At 49.2% G+C, this 23,158-nt stretch overlaps 1 protein-coding gene across 1 annotated transcript in view; it reads left to right on the plus strand.

Annotated features, from left to right (window-relative positions):
- The window catches only part of TTLL6 (tubulin tyrosine ligase like 6), a 34,283-nt gene extending 12,670 nt beyond the window's left edge, over window positions 1–21,613 (plus strand). The window contains 8 exon segments of the mRNA XM_019797055.2: window positions 414–499; window positions 6,077–6,302; window positions 7,544–7,719; window positions 10,211–10,399; window positions 11,272–11,446; window positions 12,414–12,695; window positions 20,078–20,444; window positions 20,912–21,613. Coding sequence (XP_019652614.1) covers window positions 414–499; window positions 6,077–6,302; window positions 7,544–7,719; window positions 10,211–10,399; window positions 11,272–11,446; window positions 12,414–12,695; window positions 20,078–20,444; window positions 20,912–21,171 — 1,761 coding nt within the window. The 3' untranslated portion in view covers window positions 21,172–21,613.
- Window positions 21,614–23,158: the final 1,545 nt, after the last annotated feature.

The raw sequence follows: 23,158 nt of genomic DNA on the forward strand, positions 1-23,158 counted from the left end.
TGGAAACTCAGAGAGTTTAAGGAACTTGTCCAAAGTCACAGAACTGGGAAGAGATGGCCAGATCTGCCCTACTGCAAAGACAGTGCCCCAGACCTGCAGTGCTTGGGGAGAGAAGGCCACGGGCGAGCCCCCATCTCTCCCCCACCCCTATCCCGCACCCTCTGACCCCCCAGGACTCCTGAAATGTCCCTCAGGCAGTGAACCACCCAATCTCAGGAGGAGCTGGACTCTCTTCTACCCCAGGCCGCAGGCCACTACTTTCCTGCCTCTGTTTTACCCCTTTAAATAAGCCCCAAGACTTTCCCTCTCTTTTCCATCCCTTGAAGCCCCAGGGGCCACATGGGAGGGCACAGAGAAGCAGCAGGAGACCTGCCCTTCCTCCTGACCCCACAGACCTGTGTCTCTTTCCCCAGGATGATATCTGCATGCACCTGACTAATTATTCCATTAATAAGCACAGTTCCAATTTCATTCGAGATGCCCATGCCGGAAGCAAGAGGTAAGGAAGAAGCTGCTTCCCTTCTCTCTTCTTGTCCTGCCAGGCTCAGAGCCCAGACCCTGCCCGTCCCCCTCAGTTTTCCAGTTTGGCTCACATGGGCTCAGCAAATATTTCTTTGCCTCCTTATTCTCTGCCCTCTGGCTGTTAATCATTAAAAGAAGGCTACATCGTAAACCGAGGAGGTTGGGAGGAGGAGAGAGAAACATGAGCCATTTCCTTAGCAGGATACACACACACACACCCAACACATACCACCAAAACACACGCTTTTATACACTGGGCCCTTCTGACATTTCCAAACCAATAGATATTTATCGATTGCTAGTTGGCCAAGGGAGAAGGACATGACGGGCCGTTGTTCCTTTGGCCTATGGTTTCCTGGGATGTTGTTCCAACGGAGATTCTCGAATGATAGGTCACGATGCCTGGTGTGGCCTGACTGCGGCTAGCCGGCTTTGAGATTCCCCAGAAGGGGGGAAATGGGAGGAAAGCATGAGTGTTTCCCCAGTTATTACATTCATGTTATTGTTGGATCCTCTCTCATTTGAGTTTTAGGAAAAAGGGGGGAACTGGAGGAAGTGAACCCGGCCAAGCATGAGGGGTAGGGAAGGCAGTACTTACGAAGGCTCCCATGTGGTGGGGGGGGCCCGAGCCAGGGGCTCCGGGCGCACTTTTTCCCCATTGCATCTTCTCCAGGGTACGGCAGAGGCATTGCCATCTGCCCGCTGCAGGTGCAGAGCTGGGAGTTAGGTACCATCTCCATTTTACAGACAAGGAAACTGAGTCTCTGAGAGGTTAAGCTGCCCAAGGTCACACGCCCGTAAATGCTAGAGCGGGATGAGAAGGTAGGTCTGTCGGATTGCAAGGCCTGCCCTGTCCCCTGCACCGGGCTTCAAAGGCCTGATAAACATAGAGTCTGTTCAGCTTCAAAGCATCAGAGAGGCACGTGAAATTTCACAACTCCCCTGGTGGCAGAGTTCCAAAAAGCAAATGGAGAATCACTATGAAGGCTGCTTGAAGGGGAAGTCTACCCCGTTTCAGAGGGCGCCAGCCCCGTCTTGCATGAAGCTCTCCCAGCTCCTCGGCTTCCCCCACCCCCCGGCGGGGCGGAGAGCCGGAGCTCAGGGAGGCCTGGCTTCCAGGCCCAGCCCTGACTCTTGCCCGCTGAGTACATGTGGGCCAGTCTCTTTGTCTCTCTGAGCCCCTACTTCTTGGTGTGTAAGGTGAGGGCAGCTAGACGCTCTGCTCTGCCCTCCGCAGTGTGCCCTGCCCACCCCCCAGGGTCACTGTGAGGCTCAAATGACCCGCGATAGCCGCGGGGACACTGCTTGTGGTTACTGTGATTTTTCCTCCATCAGAAGGCATGTAACCTAAGGGCCCCCATTTCCCTCCTCTTATGAGAAGACACCCCAACAACAGGCTTTGGACTCTCAGGCCATGACGGAGGGGGTGGTAGGGGTGCCAGGACTCAGGGGAGAGTGTGCAGGATTGTTCTGCCACCCTACACCCCCCTTCTCTTCCTCCCCTTTTTCCTCACCTCTCTCTTCCCCCAGGTGAGGCATCGCCCCTCTGCTCCTCTCCCCTAGCCTCTACCCTGCCCCCTCTCCCTGAGCTCCAGGCTCATCCCTCCTCAGTGCACCCTGACCTCTGTTGCCTCCAACTCAGAGTTTTCTCCCTTTTTGCTCCCACCTCGGCCTTCCAAACTGGCTCCCCTGCCCAGCTTCCCCTCCTCTGCCTCCTGACCTGCAGGATTAGAGAGTTTGGTGTCATCTCCGTGGTTGAGTCCTGAACCTTCCTCCTACAGATGTCCCTGTGTCCCTTCCTTTCCACCAGACGCAGGCCTCGCTTCAGCCTCAGGCCTGATGGTGGCTGGGCCTCCTTGCTCTTCTCCCTAAATCCAGGCTCTCTGTCCCTCCACGTTCTCATCTCTAAAATGACAGTGATGTATGAATCCTGGCTGGCCAGCCTCAGATTGGCTGTTAAGGACCTCTTGAGATGACGCGTATGAATGGGTTTCAAAAGCCATAACCCCCATGCAGGGGGATGCTGAAACTATTCTGTATTCCGTATACGGTGGTTCCCCCTTATCCGCGGTTTCAGTTACCTGCAGTTAACTGAGGTCCGGTAGCGGATAATCCTCCTCCTGATGGACCGTCAGAAGGTCAACAGTAGCCTAACGCTACATCACTTGCCTATGTCATTCACCTCATTTATCTCATCCGGTAGGCATCTCATCATCTCACATCATCATCATAAGAAGGGCGAGTACAGTCCTGGAGGATATTTTGAGAGCGAGAGAGAGACCACATTCACATCCTTTTTATTATGGTGTAATTGTTCTATTTTATTTTTAGCTATTATTGTGAATCTCTTACTGTGCCTAATTTGTAAATTAACCTTTAATATAGACGTGTATGCAGAGGAAAAACCAGTGCATGTAGAGTTTGGTACTATCCATGGATGGGTTCAGGCATCCTCTGGGGGGTCTTGGAACATACTCCCTCCCGATAAGGGGGAGACTTCTCTACTCATTACTTGCACACCTGTGTGGCTCCCAGGTGCCTCGAGTGTCCAGTTCAAGCTCTTCTTCTCAGTCTACTGCAATCTGACCAGACACCACTTTCCATTGTTATCCTCCTACACGGGGAGTCAGCATTCTATTTGTTGAGAACTTGCTAGATGCCAGGCACTGCTGTAAGAAGTATGCACACCTCAGCCCATTTAATCCTCACAACAACACTCTAAGGTAAAAATTATTATTATCAGCGTGATTTTGCCTATTAGGAAGCAAGTGTCAAAGGTTAGGTAGCTTGCCCAAGGTCACACAGCTAGGAGGTGATAGAACCCCAATGAAAACTCCCGAGTCTCTCCCTTCACCACTAGGCCACACTGTCTGTCTGTCCACTCTGTGGTGTTCCTCCAGGACACTCTGTGGCTCACATTCCATATATAGGCCTTGTTCCTTCCCGCTTCTCCATCTTTGCTCAGCTCCAACCGAAAACATGGCAGAACATCCTTGAAGGCCCTTCTGGCTCGCTAGGCTTCCATGTTGCCTTCCCTGATCTGACTCTGGGTCCTGGTCCAGCCATGTTGCTGCTGTGCAGCCAGTCTTCTCTGTGAGCCTCTGTTTGCTCACTTAATCAGACGAGGGAATTGGGGTCCATCTCGGAGGACGAGCCTGTGGAATCTATGTGAAACCACCCATAGGAACCTTTCCATCTCTGGACTCCCACCACCCTCTGGTCAACATCAGCCATAACCCCTAACTGCGCTTGGCTTGGTGCACACGTTCGCATGTGTCCTCAAGTCCTTAAGCTCCTCGAGGGTTAGAGTGGCGCCCTGGCCTTCTGGGAACCTCCCAAGTGCCGGGCAGAGTCCTTCTTTCCTTCTGTCCCTCCCTTTTCCTTTCACCTTTCTTCTTCCTCTTCTCCATCTTGTGAGGCGATCTGCTTCTCATACTGACTGCCTCACGGGCCCTCAGGTCCCCTGTCCCCAGCGGGAAGCCAACTGCACCCCCGGTCAATCCCCCACCAGCAGCCCACGCAGCAGGAACAGTGAAGGAGAAGACAGAACGCCTGGAAATCTAGCAGGGTTTGGGGGCAGAGACCAGGTCCTCCGTATCTTTCCGGGCGCCTGGCACGTAGCTGAAGTGTTCAATTGAATTGGCTCACCACTGGGCATTATGAAATTATACAATAATGTATATTCATTATGCTGTGCCTGAATCATCAACAAGAGGTTATGTTATGATTCGCAGTGTCTGTTATAAAAAGGCAGGAAGTGTATAATCTATTTTGGGAAAATTTCTTTCACAATTAGGGAAATGAAATACTTTTTTTTTTTTTTTTGCACTTGAATACGTTGGCTTCAAGCGATCTGGAAAATTCATTTATGTGCCACACTTCATTGCCTGACGATGGCAGATAGAGGCAGTGGGTCTCTGTGCTGAGTGGCCTTCGCTGATCTGTCTTTATATAAATGTATCCTGCGTTGTTTCATATGTCTGTTGACCCCCAAATGGTCCTTAGGCTTCCCAGTGGGGGCAGTTTCTTGGGGTTCCCTCATTTCCCAAGCTTCGCACGTACGGCAGGCCCTTAGCAAGCGTACATGGGCTGGCCACCCCTGCTTCCTCCTTTCTGGCTCCACTGGCTGGGGTCCAGTGAGCTCTTGGAACTGCCTTGTGAGCCGTGTCTCTTGTCTTATTTTCCTCTTCACTCTTCACGCCCCTGCGCTCCTTCATCTCACATTCCCACTTCCCATTTCAGCTCTGTGCACATGCATGTGCCTGTGAGTGGGTGTGCCTGTGTCCCCACCATTGTCCCTCAGACCCGCCAATTTGCCTCCTCTCTGTACTACCCAGCTCAGAGCTGACCGGAGCCCCCCTTCAGATGTTTCCTCATGAACCGTAGACGTCGTCTGATCTCTGTAACAGGGTGACGAGCCATCTCAGTGTGCCTGTGACCGAGGGGTTTCCTAGGATGTGAGACTTCCAGCTCTTTTTTTAAAAAAAATTATTCTTATTTTAAATTTTATTTTGTTGAAATTCAAGAAATTAACGTATAGAGTATCATTAGTTTCCAAGGTAGAGGTCAGTGATTCATGAGTTGTCTATAACACCCAGTGCTCATTACATCACGTGCCCTCCTTCATGCCCATCACCCAGTGACCCCATCCCCCACCCTGTCCCCTCTAGCAACCCTGTTTGTTTCCTAGAGTTAAGAGTCTCTTAGATTTGTCTCCCTCTCTGATTTCATGTTATTTTATTTTTCCCTCCCTTCCCCTATGATCCTCTGTTTTGTTTCTGAAATTTCACATATGAGTGAAATCATATGATAATTGTCTTTCTCTGATTGACTTATTTTGCTTAGCATAATACCCTCTACTTCTAGCCACATTGTTACAAATGGTAAGATTTCATTTTTTTTTTGATGGCTGAGTAATATTCTATTGTATATATATACAACATCTTCTTTTTCTAAAATCAGGACCGTCCTGGTTTGCCTGGGACAGTGGGTAACTCTATCTGGGGGAAATGCCCCAGGGCTGCCTTTTCTCTATAGATACTCCTTAAACGAAGTTTCTTGTGTCTTTAGTGGCCCCAGAATCTTGTCAGATGGCTGGGGTGAGACCCAGGTATTGGTGTTCTTTAAAGGCTTCCTGTGTGTTTCTTATAAACACCAAAGGCTGAGAAACCATTTGCCATCAAAGCAAAACCATGAGGTAGGGTGTTGGTGTTTCATATTTTTTATTCACCCACTAAATTTCCCCCCAGAATCCCCAGTCCCTGCCCCAGCCTCTCAGGTGTTTTCTGGGTCACAGCGACCGTGCCCAAGCCAGGTCTTATGTGTCATTATCTGCACCCACTTCCAGGCTCTGGAGGCTTGGGGACTGTGGCCCTGGGGCTCCTGCAGGTTCTCCTGAGCTGACACAGCCCTGTTGTCACCCTGGGTCCTGGGTGTCTGTCCCCATTACCTCTGGGGACTTAACTCCTCCAGAAGTTGCTGGTTTCCAGCATGAGATGGCCTTGGATGACCAGAGGTGGGCTGCCTTGCCTCACGGTCTGTGGTTTCCTTCCAGAAAGCTCTCCACCTTCAGTGTGTACATGGAGAACCATGGCTACAACATGGAGCAGATCTGGAGAGATATCGAGGATGTCATCATCAAGACGATCATCTCTGCCCACCCCATCATCAAGCATAACTACCACACCTGCTTCCCCAACCACACACTGAACAGCGCCTGCTTTGAAATCCTGGGCTTTGACATTTTGTTGGACCACAAACTCAAGCCCTGGCTGCTGGAGGTAAGGGCTTGGGGCGAGGGGTGAAAACTGGCTGCTGTTCCTGGGGTCAGCTGGGGTCAGGCTTATCCCTTCATCCCTGGCTCAGCCAGATCATTTTAAACAACTTCCTGGCCAGGCCCCATTCATCCGGCAGCTGCTGGCTGCCTGGGGCTCCTCCCTTAGCTGACAAGTGGCCACCAGAGGGGGGTAGATGGCCGGGAATTAGAGAGCTCCTTGTGTCTTCCTGAGGTCCACCCAGACCTGGAAACTTGGATCTGAGGCACAGAAAGACTCTAAAGACAGCTTGATTTTTTGTAACAGAATCGTCTCCCAGAAAGGGGAGGTGTTCTTTATCAAAACGGGGGGATGCTGTTCAAGATCAGACAGGAGCTGCCAGGCCTGGCTCTCAGGGGCTTGGGCCACTCAGGTCCAGGCGTCTGTGGCCAAGGGAATGGGGGGGAGCCCCTCAGTGAGTTTCCTGCCTCCCCCAGACCCACGGCAGGGTGGATGGAGGAGGAGGAAAAGCATCTGGGTGGCTGTCTCTCTTTCCCATTAGACTTGAGCTGAGCAGCCCTCAAGGGGCCCTGCAGTCTGCGTTACAAGAGGTGCGGTTGGGGGAGCGAGGTGCCAAGTCAGAGGTCCTAGGACGGTTGGCACAGAGTCAGGGTCATGGGTCCCATTCCTGGGGCCTTGCCTTTCCGCCATGCCCAGCCCTTGTTCCCAAGAGAATGTGGCTGTTTGGAGCTCTTACACAGAGAGCTCTTACACAGGCCTGCAGAAACTGCTAGAAATCTTCAAATGTTACATAGTGCGTCTAAATAATATGGACTTTACTGTGAGCAGGAATGAGGCCTCTCCCTCCTCCCACCTGCCTCCCCCTCAATCCTGGTGAGGGTCCCGAAGGCATCACTCTGGTTCCTGGCCTGCCTCCCAGCCTGGCCCTTTGGACTGCCCCCTTCCCTCCTCTAGGGCATGCTATGTGTGCAGGAGAACACACCCACCAGGTGGAGGGAAACCAGAGACAGGGCGCCCCTGATGCTTCTCAAGAGGAAAGGACTGAAATGCAAGCTGGTTAAATGAGAGCACGTCTGCTTCCTCCTCTCCTCACTGTGACTCTGATGCCAACTCCCTCTCCCTGTCTCTCTCCCTCCCATCTGGTAGCCAGGAGCCCACGCTGGGCTTAGATAGCTCCCTGGAGGTGGCGTTTGGGCCTTGCCCCCTGCTTCCACTCCGGATAGCCGAGCCCCCCGCTGCCCTCACAGGTCAACCACTCTCCGAGCTTCTCCACCGACTCCTGGCTAGATAAAGAGGTGAAAGACAGTCTGCTATATGACACCTTGGTCCTGATCAACCTAGGAAGCTGTGACAAAAAGAAAGTCTTGGAGGAGGAGAGACAACGGGGGCGATTCCGGCAACAATGTCGTTCTCGGGAGACCAGGTACAGAGGTGCCCCTGCACCCTGGGGACCCCATTCTTTATGACTTCCCTGCTCCCAGTAAGACTGGCCTGTCCTGGTCCTTGACAACCTACTAGTTATGTGGCCTTTATGTCTCTTCTCTGAGCCTCAGTGTTCTTTCTGTGAAATGGAGCCAGTGATCTATAAGGTGGAATTAAATGAGATGATGTGTAATAAAAGGTTCATCATAGTGCCTGGCACTACCATGTGTTAGAGGTGGTGAAAAGTCTTGCCTGGTGGATGACGGCAAAATGAGTGAAGGGGGTTAAGAGGTACAAACTTCCACGGGCGCCTGGCTGGCTCAGTCGGTTGGGCCACTGCCTTCAGCTCAGGTCATGATCCTGGAGTTCCCGGATCAAGTCCAGCATCAGGCTCCCTGCTCCATGGGGAGTCGGCTTCTCCCTCTGACCCTCCCCCCCCATGCTCTCTCTCTCTCACTGTCTCTCAAATAAATAAATAAAATTAAAAAAACAAAAAGAGGCACAAACTTCCAGTGCTAAAATAAATAAGTCATGGAGAGGTAACGTAGAGCATGGTGACCATAGTTAGTAAGGCTGTGTTACATATTTGAAGGTTGCTAAGATCTTAAAAGTTCTTATTGTGGTGATCATTTCACAATACATACAAATAGCGAATCGCGTTTGTGCACCTGAGAAACTAACAATAGTCTATGTCAATTATACTTCAATTAAAAAAAGTCATGACATTTTTGGGGCGCCTGGATGGCTCAGTCGCTAAGCGTCTGCCTTCGGCTCAGGTCATGATCCCAGGGTCCTGGAACTGAGCCCCACACCGCGCTCCTCAGCAGGGAGCCTGTTTCTCCCTCTCCTGCGCCCCCTGCTTGTGTTCCCTCTCTCACTGTTTCTCTCTCTGTCAAATAAATAAACCTTAAAAAAAAAAAGTCATTACATTTTATTTTATTTTTTTTAAAGATTTTATTTATTTATTCAACAGAGATAGAGACAGCCAGTGAGAGAGGGAACACAAGCAGGGGGAGTGGGAGAGGAAGAAGCAGGCTCATAGCGGAGGAGCCCGATGTGGGGCTCGATCCCATAACGCCGGGATCACGCCCTGAGCCGAAGGCAGACCCTTAGCGACTGTGCCACCCAGGCGCCCCAAAAGTCATTACATTTTAAAAAAGAATCTTGCTTGGAGTTGGTGGGGAGCGGAGTCAATTCTAACAAATAATAATTCTATTTGGAAAATTGGTTTATACTTGCAGAATATGGCTGTTTGTACAGTTTTACTGTGAGCCTTCTTTTTGGTACATAAAAATAGGAGATTAAGTTATAGACAGAACTATATCTCATGGATATGAGTTTACTAATATAACATGAAGATTCAGGGATTACTAATCCCTTGCTTTATTCTTACAGAAAGACACATTTGTCTGACCTACCCCCTGTCACTGGGTTGGCGGGAGCGAGAGTCCTGGGAGCGAGGGTCCCCTGCTTCCTGCCCGGCAGTATTTCCCTGTAAACAGGGGTCTTCATTCTGCGGAGTGATGCTAGTGTCTGAAGACTCCAAACCCGGCGGAGGAGATGCCTTTGTTGCTTTTCAGATCCCATGGCGGCCGCCGTGTCCCCATGAGCAGAGCCCGCTGATACTTGGGGACAGGGCTTTGGAAACGGGGGCAATAGCATCTATGTTCAGGGGGCACTGTGTTTCTCAGAGCGCGTTCATCTGTGCCCTGTCTTCCCTCTGAGGGGGGTGGTGGGTAGGTAGCTGGGGGTGTTGTATGGTCCTGTCGTTGGAGCCAAGGAGACCAGGTTTCTGGAAGGAGAACTGACTTGTGTGCAGTGTCCCCTCTCTGGGAAGTGGCAGGCCTGGGGCCGGAGCATAGCGAGCGTGCTGCTTGGGATTCTGGAATGCCAGCTCTCTCCCCACTTCTCAAGGAGGACGCAGCAGCCGCTAGGGAGGAGCTGGGGCCCTCCCCTGGATCAGTCTCTTGGTCGTGACTTGGCCCCGGGCAGCTCAGTGCTCTCGGTTTGCCTGCTGTAAAAGGGGCTTATCATTCCTCCATCCCTGACCTCCACCTCCCCAAGGGGCTGTGAGGGAGAATGAGATCATCACAGCTCATAAAAGGTCATCCAAGAAGCCCTCAAATTTAGCCAAACGCAAGCTGCTGTTCTCCAGAGGAGGGTTATAGGGGCTGCGAACGGGGACGTGGAGACGGTCTGCCTCCTCAGAGCTGAGCCAAGGGGAAATGGGTGTTGGTATGAGGAGAGAGAGTCTGGTGAGCTGTCAGAAAGACTGTTTTGACCAACTTTCCGCGGATTATGACATCGGCCATCCCAAGGGGGCTAGAATCTCCTTTCAGGGAAACGTTCACACGTTTATTTAACAAATACGGATTGACCATTGCTGTGTGCAAGGCCTTGGCCTGGCCCCACGTCACATCCAGCTTGGCACGTCCCTTCCAAGCCTTGTCCCAAGAAAATCTACGGCAGCCCTGTGTTCTGTTCTTCCACAGGATGGAGGAAGTCAAGGGTTTCCAGGCCGTGCGGTTGGAGAAAACTGAGAAGTACGAGAAGGAGAACCGTGGGGGGTTCCGCCTGATTTATCCTACTCTGAATTCTGAGAAGCATGAGAAGTTTTTCCAGGACAACAACTCCCTCTTCCAGAATACTGTTGCCTCCAGGGCTCGGGAGGTGTATGCCCGGTAGGAAGGCTCCAGGCGAGGTGGGTGGGTGTTGGGATGGGTTGGGTCATACTTGACCTTCTGGATGACTAGCCTGGGACGGTGAGGAGGGTCTTTGAGATTCAGTCCCCGACCTAGAAGTTGCCAGGGGGAACATTTGCTTTAGTCTCACAAGGACCAGGAATCATAAGATTCCTTGGTGTGGGGTGTTAAGTAGATATGAAGCTGTTTCTAGAAACTTGCCCCTGAGACAGGCACCTTCACCCTTCTCCAGAATTCCCAGTCCCTGGCAGCTAGCTCCCTCCTGGATTCACCTACACATGAAATCTAAGAGGTGGAAGGGACTCATCCTCCCCAGTCCAGTCCCTACCCATCACCTCATTTCATGGATGGGGAGGTCAGAGCACAGAGGGGGTCATATAGCAGGCGATGAGAAAGGGGAATTGGGATCCCCGTCTCCTGACCCATGTGACTGTATTATTCTCACTACATCATTGGCCAGAGAGGCCCAGGATATAAAGTGGTCCAATACAGAGGCCCCTCGGTTTGGCCGCCTACGCAAACCCTCTTCCCAGCACCTGCCACATGTGGGATTTGGCCTGCTGGGAAGTGCGGAGAGAGAGAAGGTGGCGGAGCTGGGTAGAGCTGCTGACTTTGCATCCCTCCTTAGATGCTATTCCCCAGACTGGAATAGTACGGTGGGAGGCATGGGTGTCCCCTCCGTCTCCTGCTCTGGGCCCTGCAATCATTTGTGCAGACTGGACACGTGGGGAGGGGGAGGACGCGTGGAGTACTGCACGCTTCGCCAAGCATCATCCAGCCCCTCAGGGGGAGCACCCACATTTGCAGCCCATCTTCTAACCTCCATGACCCTCCTTGTTCCTCCTGGACAGGCAGCTGATCCAGGACCTGAGGCTGAAACAGGAGAAAAAGTCCTTGCCAACAAAGGAGAAGAAGGTCGAGATGCAGGGGGAGTCGGCAGGCGAGCAAGCGAGGGGCAAAAGCATGAAGAACTGCCGACAGAAACCACAGCAGAAATACCAGGCCGCCGCCCTCGCCTCCAAACAAGTAAACCCGGCTGGGAGGGGAGCGTGTGTGCCCTGCACCCTTCCCCGGCTGGGGCCGCTCCATGGGCCAGTGCTCAGGAGACCACTGCTCAGAGCCCTGACGCATTGAACGAATGGGGCTGACAGAGGGCTGACAGAGGGCTGGGCTGCAGGAGGGGGCGCCTGGAAGTCACGAGGAGCCTGGCATCCTTCAGAGGACTCTCACTGGTCTGTCCTTCTTGCCTCCTCCGCAGGAGGAAAAGCAGCGGGGAGTCTGAGCACGATCCCCGTGTAGGGAGCGGGCGCCAGGACTGTTTATACTCATGGGTCCCAACCCCGGTTTGGGTTGGAATGCTCACCTCCAGCAGGCCAGGGGCACAGCTGAGAGAGGGGGCCGCAGAGAAGGGCTTCAGAGAGGCAGAACCCTCCGCATTATGTGGGGTGACGGACCACCGCTGGGTCCTTCCAGCCTGCTTTCTTCTCAAAGTGTGGACCAGCCCTGGACGGGGGGCCAGCTGTCCCGTTGTCCTACAATCCGAATCTTGGGATTGCCCCTCTCTGCTTCACTGTCTTTTCCGACTCAGTGGAAAGACTCAGTTGGGTTTTTGGTCCATTCCCTTTTTCTCGAACCCTCACCTGAAGGGACAGAATGAAAGCAGGATATTTTTGGTTTTTTGTATTTTATCACTTTGCTAAGGTCACAGGCCTTTTAAGAAACTGATAAAAACTATGGTATCTCTTGCCATAAAGTATACAGTGATACAGTTTTAAAACTGCAGTTTTAAGTGGCTCAAAGACCCTGTGAAACCGTCCATGAGCCCTCTAGGAGTCCCTGCACCCCAGGATAAGAACCTCGGGTTAGAGAGACTTTGATACCGATTGCTTTCCTTCTCCGCCTCCTCTCCTTGGCACCTACCCTTGGTGCCAGTGAATCTGGAAGTGGACAGAGCTGGGTTCCCACAGGCTGTGTTTGGTTTCCTCCTTCCCAGCATCTCCAGCCAATGGCGTTAGTGTCCCGCACGCCTGACTTACTCTTGGGTGTCAGAGATGCAAAGACAAATGAGACAGACAGCAGCCTCGACCAGGAGACCCCCACGAAAGAGGCCAGCCCTCCTCCCTGCAAGCCTATATCCACAAGGCGGTACACTTCCGTACCTGACCTGAGGCACTCGAGCCTTCTCAGCTGCCCCAGGCTGGAGCTCAGTCAACCCATCTCCAGAATCAAGGAGGTCAAGTCTGCCTCTGCAGTGAACATATTCACTAGCACTGGGGTGAGTAGAGCAGTCTGCCTCCCTAAAGGGCTCAGCTCAGGGGGGCAGTGGTAGGAGTCTTGCTTTCTGGTTCCTTCTATCCTCCTGACTTGCTGCCTCCCTTTGACAAAGCCACTTAAGCCTCAATGTCCCCACCTGTGAAGCCCAAATTGTGCAATAGCATACATGCTAGGAGAACGGACGTGTACTTTTAGGACTTTTCCAATGGCCGTCTTCGGGACACCATCTTTAGGGATAGTCCCACCTGCTGTGTTAGCTTCTCGTGGCTGCGGGAGCAAATCACCACGGACTTGGGGGCTTAAAACACAAATGCATTCTTTCAAAGTTCTGGAGGCTACAAGTCTGAAACCAAGGTGTTGGCAGGGCCGTGCCCCATCTGGAGGTTCTAGAAGGAGGATCTGTCCTTGCTTCTTGCTAGATTCTGGTGGTTGCCAACAATCCTTGGAGCTCCTTGGCTTGTGGCAGTGGGACTCCAGCCTCTACCTCTGTCGTCACACAGACTCCCTCCTTGAGTTTCTCCTCTGTAGATCTTCACGTGGCCTTCGTATAAGGACACCAGTCATTGAACTTAGGGCTCACCCGGATCCAGTATGACCTCACTTTAACTTGGCTCATGATATTTGCAAAGACCCTATTTCCAGGGACGCCTGGGTGGCTCAGTCGTTAAGCGTCTGCCTTTGGCTCAGGTCATGATCCCAGGGTCCTGGGATCAAGCCCCACATTGGGGTCCCTGCTCAGCGGGAAGCCTGCTTCTTCCTCTCCCACTCCCCCTGCTTGTGTTCCCTCCCTCACTGTGTCTCTCTCTCTGTCAAATAAATAAATAAATAATCTTAAAAAAAAAAGACCCTATTTCCAAATAAGGTCACATTCTGAGCTTTGTGGCACTGTTGAAACCAGCTCATCCCTGAAACAGTGTTTCTCAAACTCCCTTTGTGTATGGACACCTGTTCAAGGGAAGCAAACTTTTTCAGATCCCCGTTGTAGCCCTACATAACTTTATAGATACATACAGGCATAAAACCAGATACATAATATCTTTATGTTTATAACTCTTATACAACTATGAAACCAAAAAAACATCACCAATAAAATTCACATCAAAAATATTAATTGAATGTGACAGTTGATTTTTTACTTTTGCAGACACTAAGGTGCCACACGAATGTGGTACTGATGGTTCTAGAACGGGTCCTTTTGTGTTTCCTGTAGTCAGGCCCACCAAAGGCTATGTGATGACTGTATTGTAAGTACTGGAAAATCTTTGGCATTGTTGGGCTTTGCCAGGTCCAAGTGCAGCATGGAGGAATGTGATGCTTTTCAAGTTTCTAACCATAGCCCACAGTAGAAATCTGTTTTATTTCATCCATCCATACACACACCCTGGAAAAAAAGTTTCTAAAACAATGATTAGCTGTACTACATATGGTGACTCCTTTGGTATTTTTTTATTCTGTTCGGATCTATTCTTTCAAAAATACCAGTTCCTGGGGCGCCTGGGTGGCTCAGTTGGCTAAGCATCTGCCTTCAGCTCCGGTCATGATCTTCAGGTCCTAGGATCAAGCCCCCATGTCAGGTTCCCAGCTCAGCAGGGAGTCTGCTTCTCCCTCCCCCCCCCCCGCTTGTGCTCTCTCTGTCTCTCTCTCGCTCAAATGAATAAATAAAATCTTTAAAAAATAAACAAATAAATAAAATTACCAGTTACAACCCACTAAATGAATTTCATGACTTATTTAGAGGTCTACAACCATAGATCGATAAACACCTTTAAGAGAGCAGGCTTTGGAGCTTCATGACATTGAATGTCACAGATATGACACCAAAAGCAGGGCCGTCTGGCTGGTTCAGTTGGAAGAGTGTGTGGCTCTTGATCTCGGGGTCATGAGTTCAAGCCCCATGTTGCATGTAGAGATTACATAAATAAATAAATAAATAAATAAATAAATAAATAGCAAAAATAGATTAAGTGGGAAGATATCAAACTTGAGCTATCAACAGAGTGAAAAGGCAACCTGTGAAATGGGAGAAAATATTTTCAAACTCTGTATCTGATAAGGGGTTCATATCCAGAGTATATAAAGGACTCTTATAACTCACATCCAAGGTAACCTGATTTTAAAATGGGCAAAGGACTTATGGGTGGCCTAGTTGGTTGAGTGCCTGACTCTTGGTTTCGGCTTAGGCTGGGCTCTTGGGGTTGTGGGGTCAAGTCCCCCATTGGGCTCTGTGCTCAGTGTGGTGTCTGCTTGAGATTCTTTCCCTTTCTCCCTCTGCCCGTCCTGCTACTCTTTCTCAAATAAATAAATCAATCTTTAAAAAAAAAGAGGGGAACCTGGGGGGCCCAGTCGGTTAAGCATCCAGCTCTTGGTTTCAGCTCAGGTCATGATCTCATGGGTGTGGGATAGAGCCCCATGTCAGGCTCCCTACTCAGCGGGGGGTCTTCTAGGAGGTCTGTCGCACAACAATGCATATTGTTTTTTTTTTTTAAAGATTTTTTTATTTATTCGACAGAGATAGAGACAGCCAGGGAGAGAGGGAACACAAGCAGGGGGAGTGGGAGAGGAAGAAGCAGGCTCATAGCAGAAGAGCCTGATGTGGGGCTCGATCCCATAACGCCGGGATCACGCCCTGAGCTGAAGGCAGACGCTTAACCGCTGTGCCACCCAGGCGCCCCAACAATGCATATTGTTAACGCTACTTACTGTGTACTTAAAAATGGTTAAGATAGCAAATTTTACGTGTATGTGTATGTGCGGTTCATTTTTCCTGCAATAAAAAAAAAGGGTAAAGAGTATGCATTGGGATCTGGCTGCCTCTGTTTGGATCCTGGAGTCTCCTCTATGACTTGTGTCCAGTCACTCTTATCTCCCTAAGCCTCAGTTTCCCCATCTAAAAAATATGGAATTTTGGCACCTGGGTGGCTCAGTTGGTTAAGGGTCTGACTTCGGTGCAGGTCATGATCTCAGGGTCCTGGGATCCAGCCCCCTCTTGTCAGGCTCTGCGCTCAGCTGGGAGTTTGCTTCTCCCTCTCCCTCTGCCCCTCTCCTGCTCGTGCACTCTCTCTCTGTCTCTTTCTCTCAAACAAATTTTAATAATAGTACCTACCAGTGAATTGCTTTGAGGCTTAAATGGAAGAATGCATGAAAATGTTGAGAGTGGCCCCTGCCACATAGGATTCAGGAACCATTAGCTGTTATTTTAATACTACTGCGACTTCTTAAGACTGCCTTTGTTCTCTCATTAATCTAGATGCACAGTACTACTACTTAACTCCAAAGAGATTTTTAAAAATAAGGCAGCAACATTTTATTGTTTTTTTTTCTTTTTTGGATTTCATGTGCAGAAGGTTAATTTAATAAAAAGCCCTGGTTCATTCAAAGCCTTTGCATCTTTCTTTTTTTTTTTTTAAAGATCTTATTTATTTATTTGACAGAGATAGAGACAGCCAGCGAGAGAGGGAACACAAGCAGGGGGTGGGAGAGGAAGAAGCAGGCTCATAGCAGAAGAGCCTGATGTGGGGCTCGATCCCAGAACGCCGGGATCACGTCCTGAGCCAAAGGCAGACGCTTAACCGCTGTGCCACCCAGGTGCCCCTGCATCTTTCATTTATTTATTTTTCCCTTTTTTCTCTATGCTCACCTCCTGTTCTCCTATCCACCATCTTTTATTAGTATGTTTCCTGGCAAGTTAGGGATTTTTTTTTAATATACGCATTTAAACTTTATTTAAATGTGATTGGGTCATTTATCTCATTCTATGACCTATTCTTTTCCTTGTTGAACCTGTTTTTTCTTTTTTTTAATTAAATTTACTTGCATTGAAATGCTCGTATCCTTTTTTTTTGAGATTTATTTATTTGTGTATTTTAGAAAGAGAGTGTGCATGCACATTGATGATGGTGCAGAGGGAGAGAGAATCTCAGGCAGAGTCCTTGCTGAGCGAGGAGCCTGAATCAGGGCTGGATCTCACAACCCTGAGATCATGAGCCGAAATCAAGAGTTGGATGCTTAACTGGCTGAGCCACCCAGGTGCCACCCCCCCTTTCAAAAGTTTATTTGTTTAAGTACATCTCTACACCCAATGTGGGGCTCGAACTCAGAAACACGAGATCCAGAGTCACATGCTCTTCTGAGCCAGTCAGACGCCCCATAGTGCATGGATCTTAACTGTGTGATTCTGACAAAGAAATGCACCCATGTAACCTATATCCCTATCATAGTATAGAAATTTCTGACCTCTCTGTAAAGTTCCCTCCTGTTCTTTCCCAGGCAATTGCCCCCCTGTCCTGTGCGTCCCTCTTCAAGAAATCCATTATCCTGACTCTAACTTTTTTGACCTTGGGCTATTTTGCCTAGTCTAGAATTTTCTATAAATAGAATGATACAGTATATATTCTTTTGTGTTTGGCTTCTTCAGCTCAATATTATATCTGTGAGATCCATTCACGATGTTTGTTCTTTATTGCTGAGTTATATTCTATTGTACAAATATACCATGGTTCGTTTATCATTCTCCTGTTGATGGACATTTGGGTTGCTCCCAGTTTTTATTTTTTTATTGCTATTGTGATTAAAGTTCCTATGAGCCTTCCTGTACAAGTCTTTGTGGACCTACGTTCTCATTTCCCTTGAATAACTACCTAAGAGAGGGTTGCTAGGTCAAAGGGTAGGTGTATGTATAACTTTATAAGAAACTCCAAAATCTTTATTTAAAGTGCTTGTATCATGGTACATTTCAGGCAACAATGAATGAGAGTTCCAGTTGCTCCCATCTTTGTCAACATTTGGTGTTGTCTTTTAAATTTTAGCCACTCTAATGGTTATTTGTGATTTCACATTGTGGTTTTAATTTATGTTTCTCTGGTGATTAAGTGTGTTGAGCCCTTTGCCAGGTGCTTGTTGGTCATTCATAGATCTTTTTTGTTTGTTTAGGATTTATTGATTTATTTGAGAGAGAGAGAGAGAGAACATGAGAACAAGGGACAGAGGAAGAGGGAAAGAGAATCTCAAGCAGACTCTGGGCTGAGTGCAGAACTGGACATGGGGCTCAATCTCATGACCCCGAGATCATGACCTGAGCTGAAACCAAGAGTCAGACACATAACCAACTGTGCCACCCAGGCTCCCCCATTCATATGTCTTTCTTTGTGAAGAGTATGTCAAGTTTTTGCTTTCCTCTCTTTTCAAAATTAGGATTATTTATCTTTTTATTATTGAGTTGTAGGAATTCTTTGTATATTCTGGAAACTTGCCTATTTTTCCTTTAAAAAAATTTTTTTTAGATTTATTTATTTATTTGAGAGAGAGGCATGAGTAGGGGAGGGGAAATGCTGAGAGTGCAGGGAGGGTGAAGAGAATCTCTAGCAGACTCCCCCCTGAGCATGGAGCCCAATGCAGGGCTTGATCCCACAACCATGAGATCATGACCTGAGCCAAAACCAAGAGTCAGATGCTTAACTGACTGAGCCACCCAGGTGCCCCAAGAGGAAAGATATTTTAAAAATATATATGTATATGGGGCACCTGGGTGGCTCAGTCATTAAGCGTCTGCCTTCGGCTCAGGGCGTGATCCCAGGGTCCTGGGAACGAGCCCCACATCGGGCTCCCTGCTCCACCGGGAGCCTGCTTCTTCCTCTCCCACTCCCGCTGCTTGTGTTCCCTCTCTTGCTGTCTCTCTCTGTCAAATAAATAAATAAAATCTTACGTATATATATGTATGTCTGTAATATACACACATGATACACACACACACACACGTATGTATATATGTATATATCATCTGATGTCATTTCTCTCTACCCTGAAAAACTCTCTTTAGCATTTACTGTAGTGCACATCTCTCTGCTGGTGATGAATTTTCTGTTTTTGTTTATTGGAAATGTCTTTATTTAGCTTTCATTTTGAAGGCTATTTTTGTTGGACCTAGAATTCTGGGTTGACATTTTCTTTTTCTTGCAGCACTTAAAAAATGTTGTTCCATTATCTTCTGGTCTTCTTTTTCTTTTTTAATGAGAAGTCAACTGTATTCATAACATTGTCCCCTATATGTAATATGTCATTTTTCTCTGGCTCTTCTCTTTATCTCTGGACTTCAGCAATTTGACTATGATATGTCTGGGTGTCATTTTTTTAAAAGATTTTATTTTTTTTTTAAGTAATCTCCAGGGGCACCTGGGTGGCTCAGTCAGCTAAGCTTATGACTTCGTCTCAGGTCATGATCCTGGGGTCCTGGGATCGAGCCCCACCTTGGGCTCCCTGCTCAGCAGGAAGCCTGCTTCTCCCTCTCCCTCTGCCTGCCGATCCCCCTGCTTGTGCGCAGTCTCTCTCTCTCTGTGTCAAATAAATAAACAAAATCTTTTTTAAAAATGTCTTAAAAAAATAATCTCCATAACTAATGTGGGGCTCAAACTCACCACCCAGAGATCAAGAGTTGCACGCTCTTCTGACTGAGCCAGCCAGGCACCCCATCTGGGTGTGATTTTATCCACACTTATTCTACTTAGGATTCTCGAGTTTGTTGGTTTTATAAATTGTTTTTCACCAAATTTGCGGAGTTTATGACTATCATTTCTTCAATATTTCTTCAAATATTTTTTCTGCCTTATTTCATTCCTCTCTGTTTTACTATCTCTATGACTATTCTAGGTACCTCAGATAAGTAGAATCATACAATATTTATGCTGTTGTGTCTGGCTGATTTCACTTAGCATAATGTTTCAAAATTCACTCATGTTGTAGTCCGGATCAGAATTTCCTTCCTTTTCAAGGTGAAATAGTTGTCTATCCATTCATTTGTTGGTGGACATGTGGGTTATGTCCACCTTTTGGCTATTGTGAATGATGTTGCTGGGAACATTGGTATACATACTTTTTAAAAATGAGTTATCTAATAACTCATTTGCATATCCTAATAACTAATAGTATGTATACTAGAAGCAGAAATCCTGGGTTACAGAGTATTTGTCATCTTCTGTGACCGAGGGTTTCCAGATGGTTCCCCAGAAGGGCTGTACCAGTCTACATTCTCATCAACAGTGCAGGACAGTCCCTAGAGTGTCCCATTCCACCAACAGCTTTCTAATTTTTGCCAGTCTTATAGCTGAAGAATTAACACCTATTTTTCTGATGGCCAATTTCTAGTGTTTAAAATCTTTCCTTTGTTAAAAAAAAAATCCCCAAAAAACCAAATACCCAGAGGAAGCTCTGGGGACATCCCCACCATCCTCTGCCCTAGTGTTGCCAAGTCCCTGGTGAGGAAACTCTTCTAACCTCATCTTTCTTGCTGCTGATGAACTTGGCTTCCTTAGTCTGTTTGTTTACATCAAGAAGGCATGGGAAGGAGTCCTGGGCTTCCACAATCTCATTTTGGACTGTTTTCTCTTCCAGCCCTTAACCTCCATAGAAACCTGCCCCGATCCTGCCACTCAGCTCTCTGACTCCGCAGAGTCTGTGCCGAGCGGGACCAGGATGACCAGCTCTGAAGGCAGTAGCCCCGAGGTCGATCAGGTGGTCTTGAAATACAAGCAGCACCACCTGCCCCAGGACCTCCTCCAGGGGCAAATACCAAAAATGTCTCTTCCAACGAAACCCCAGAGCCTCTTAGGAAGTCCGAAGCCGAGCTGGATGGCGCTGAAGAAGGACACGAGGAAGCAGCCTCTGATGTCCGAGCTGTTCACCAAGGTTCCACTGAGGGAGAAGCTCTCCCTGTTCCCGGCTTTCGGCAACCCAAAGTTGGCGCCGAATCACAAGTCAGGTGAGTGCCAGCGGGTCCAGGCATGTGCCAAGAGCCTAGGGGACCAGTCCTTGTCTTGGAGGAGCGCCCAGTCTGGGCTGGTGGTGGGGAAGGTGTGCAGCCCCCTGCTCTCAGGGGGACCCCCCCGCCTGATGGTGGAGACACAGTCCACATCCTTAGAGAGCCTCTGGTCTTATTGAAAATACAGAAAAAAGGTAAAAACAGAACGCTTTTGACAAGCACCCTGTTCAACAACTCCTGGTTGCCGTTCAGGTGAGACGCATCTGGCTGAGTGTATCAGTGGAGGGACACGAAGCATGAAAACAGGGAAGAGAAGCTCCTTGGAGGAGAGGACCAGAGGCTGACTTTGATTCAGGAACCTGAGCTGGCTTGAAGCCAGGGGACCCTGGCGGGAGGTGGCCTCAGCCAGCCATGTGTGCCTCGGCCGGCAGCACAAGTGCATGATGCCAATGATTTCACCTTTCCAGAAAACCGCAGCCTGCCCTGGGAGTGCTACGTCAGCAGCCGAAGCTCTGGCGAGAAGAGGCCGCTGGGTCTGTCCTCCGTCCTGCTCTGGCACAGTCCTCCCAGCCACGAGGTGTGTCTCAAAGATCTGCTGGTGGTGGCCACGCCAGCCCGACTGGATCCGAGGCCGGGCAGGAGCCACAGCAGCACCGTGAGGGACCTGTGTCAGGAAGCCTATGGCCGCGGCCTGATCTCTGGCCAGAAAGCATGTGAGAGGGTCTAGGTAGGTCCTCCCACATGGCCTTCACGTGCTGGTTTCACTCACTGGCAGGGGCCGCATGTATGTATTTCTGGAACATTGGGCAGGTAGGTGGATGACTGGATTGATAAAAGACTTCCAGGAAAGTAAACAATGAAGACCGACCTCGGTCACAATGTGCCACCCCGCCCCCATGCAATGTGTGATTCTGCAATGACCACTCTGTCCCCACTGCTTTGGAGGTTACTTTGCTGGTCTTCCACTTATGGCTAAAACTGAGAATCATTAACACGGGTCCCAGAAGTAGAACCATGTCAACTAGGAGGGGTTGATTTCCACACCTTTCATTCTGCGCCAGCCTGGCCTCGGCCCAGGCCACTTGCCCCCGAAGCTGGCCCTGTCATGACATGCACTGAAGGGACAGAGCAACAGGACAGTGGGGCCTGAGAAGATCTGAAAACAAAGACCTTGGAGAAGCTTTGATTCCACCGTGTGCAAGGATGGAGGAGATAGCAAGGGACCCTCTGTCAGAACATCAGGGCCGCTTCTGGAAGGTGACAGATTCCGACTTAGGGGAGCTCAACGGCACAGCTCAGTGTGAGGTACAGGGGCTTGTGCTTCTTGGCTGCCTAGAGCCTTTTTAAGCATTTTTTAAAGAGATCTTATTTATTTATTTATTTATTTGAGAGCGAGAGCATGAGCAGGGGGGATGGGAGGAGGCAGAGGGAGAAGCAGGCTCCCCACTGAGCCAGGAGCCTGACACGGGGCTCGATACCAGGACCCTGAGATTAAGAGCTGAGCCGGAGGCAGACGCCCAACCGACTGAGCCACCCAGACGCCCCAAGGCTACGCCTTCTGATCGTCTCCCTCACTTCTGCTGCTAAAGCAGACTGTGACCGCCACTTTGACCCGGCCCCTCACACTGCCGGAGGGTAGGTGTGAACATCAGCCCATAGACATCACTTTGGGTGCTTGCAAAAATGCATATCCCAGGGCCTGCTTCCAGAAATTCTGATCCAGCAGGTCCTAGTGGGGGCCCAGGAATCTGCATTGGAGAAGGTCTTCTCCACGATTCTGATGCCCTTCTCACCACCCTCAGAGAAAAACAGCCTGGTGTTTCCCAAACTTCCCTGGCAATGTGAATCATGGTGGGGGGGGGCTCGTTAAGCCTACAGTTTTCTGGGTCACACCCCTGAAAATCCTGACACAAAAGTCTTGGGATGAGACCCTGGGAATCTGTCTCTTGATTAAGTATCTCAGGTGTGGTAGTGAGGACTGTCCTGCATCTAGACCCAGGCTTGGGCGGAGGAAACCGTGATAGCCAGGCCTGACCTGTGGGCCTTTTATTGGGACAAAACTCTCCGATCCTTATGGAGGTCAAACTCGCCCCTACTATCTTTGGTTTGCAATTTTCCAGTACTAAAATTAAAAAAAATTTTTTTAATATTTATTTATTTATATCAGTGAGAAAGAGAGAGTCAAAACGAAGAGTTGGAGGCTTAACTGATTCTGACACCCAGGCGTCCCCATACTGGCACTTACGGGACTGAGGACTCAACACCAGGTCTGGGTTATAGTGAGCTGGAAACAGGGAAAACTTCTCACTTAGCTGAACCTCTGACATCAGGTGTCCCTCTTTGTGTCACTCTTTTCTTTTTAACTTATTTTATTTAAATTCAGTTAGTTAACTGGGGCATCTGGGTGGCTGAGTCGTTAAGCGTCTGCCTTTGGCTCAGGTCATGATCCCAGGGTCCTGGGATGGAGCCCCGCATTGCATTCCTTGCTCTGAGGGAAGCCTGCTTCTCCCTCTCCTTCTGCCCCTGCTTGTGTTCCCTCTCTGTCTCTCTATTTCTCTTTCAAATAAATAAATAAAATCTTTAAAAGAAATAATAAATTCCATTAGTTAACATATAGTGTATCCTTGGTCTCGGATGTAGAGCGCGGGTACTCATCTGTTGTATGTTACACCCAGCGCTCATTACATCATCTTTGTGTCATTCTTTAGCCAAGT

Source organism: Ailuropoda melanoleuca, chromosome 13 (genome assembly GCF_002007445.2).
Source record: "Ailuropoda melanoleuca isolate Jingjing chromosome 13, ASM200744v2, whole genome shotgun sequence".
NCBI classification, from domain to species: domain Eukaryota; kingdom Metazoa; phylum Chordata; class Mammalia; order Carnivora; family Ursidae; genus Ailuropoda; species Ailuropoda melanoleuca.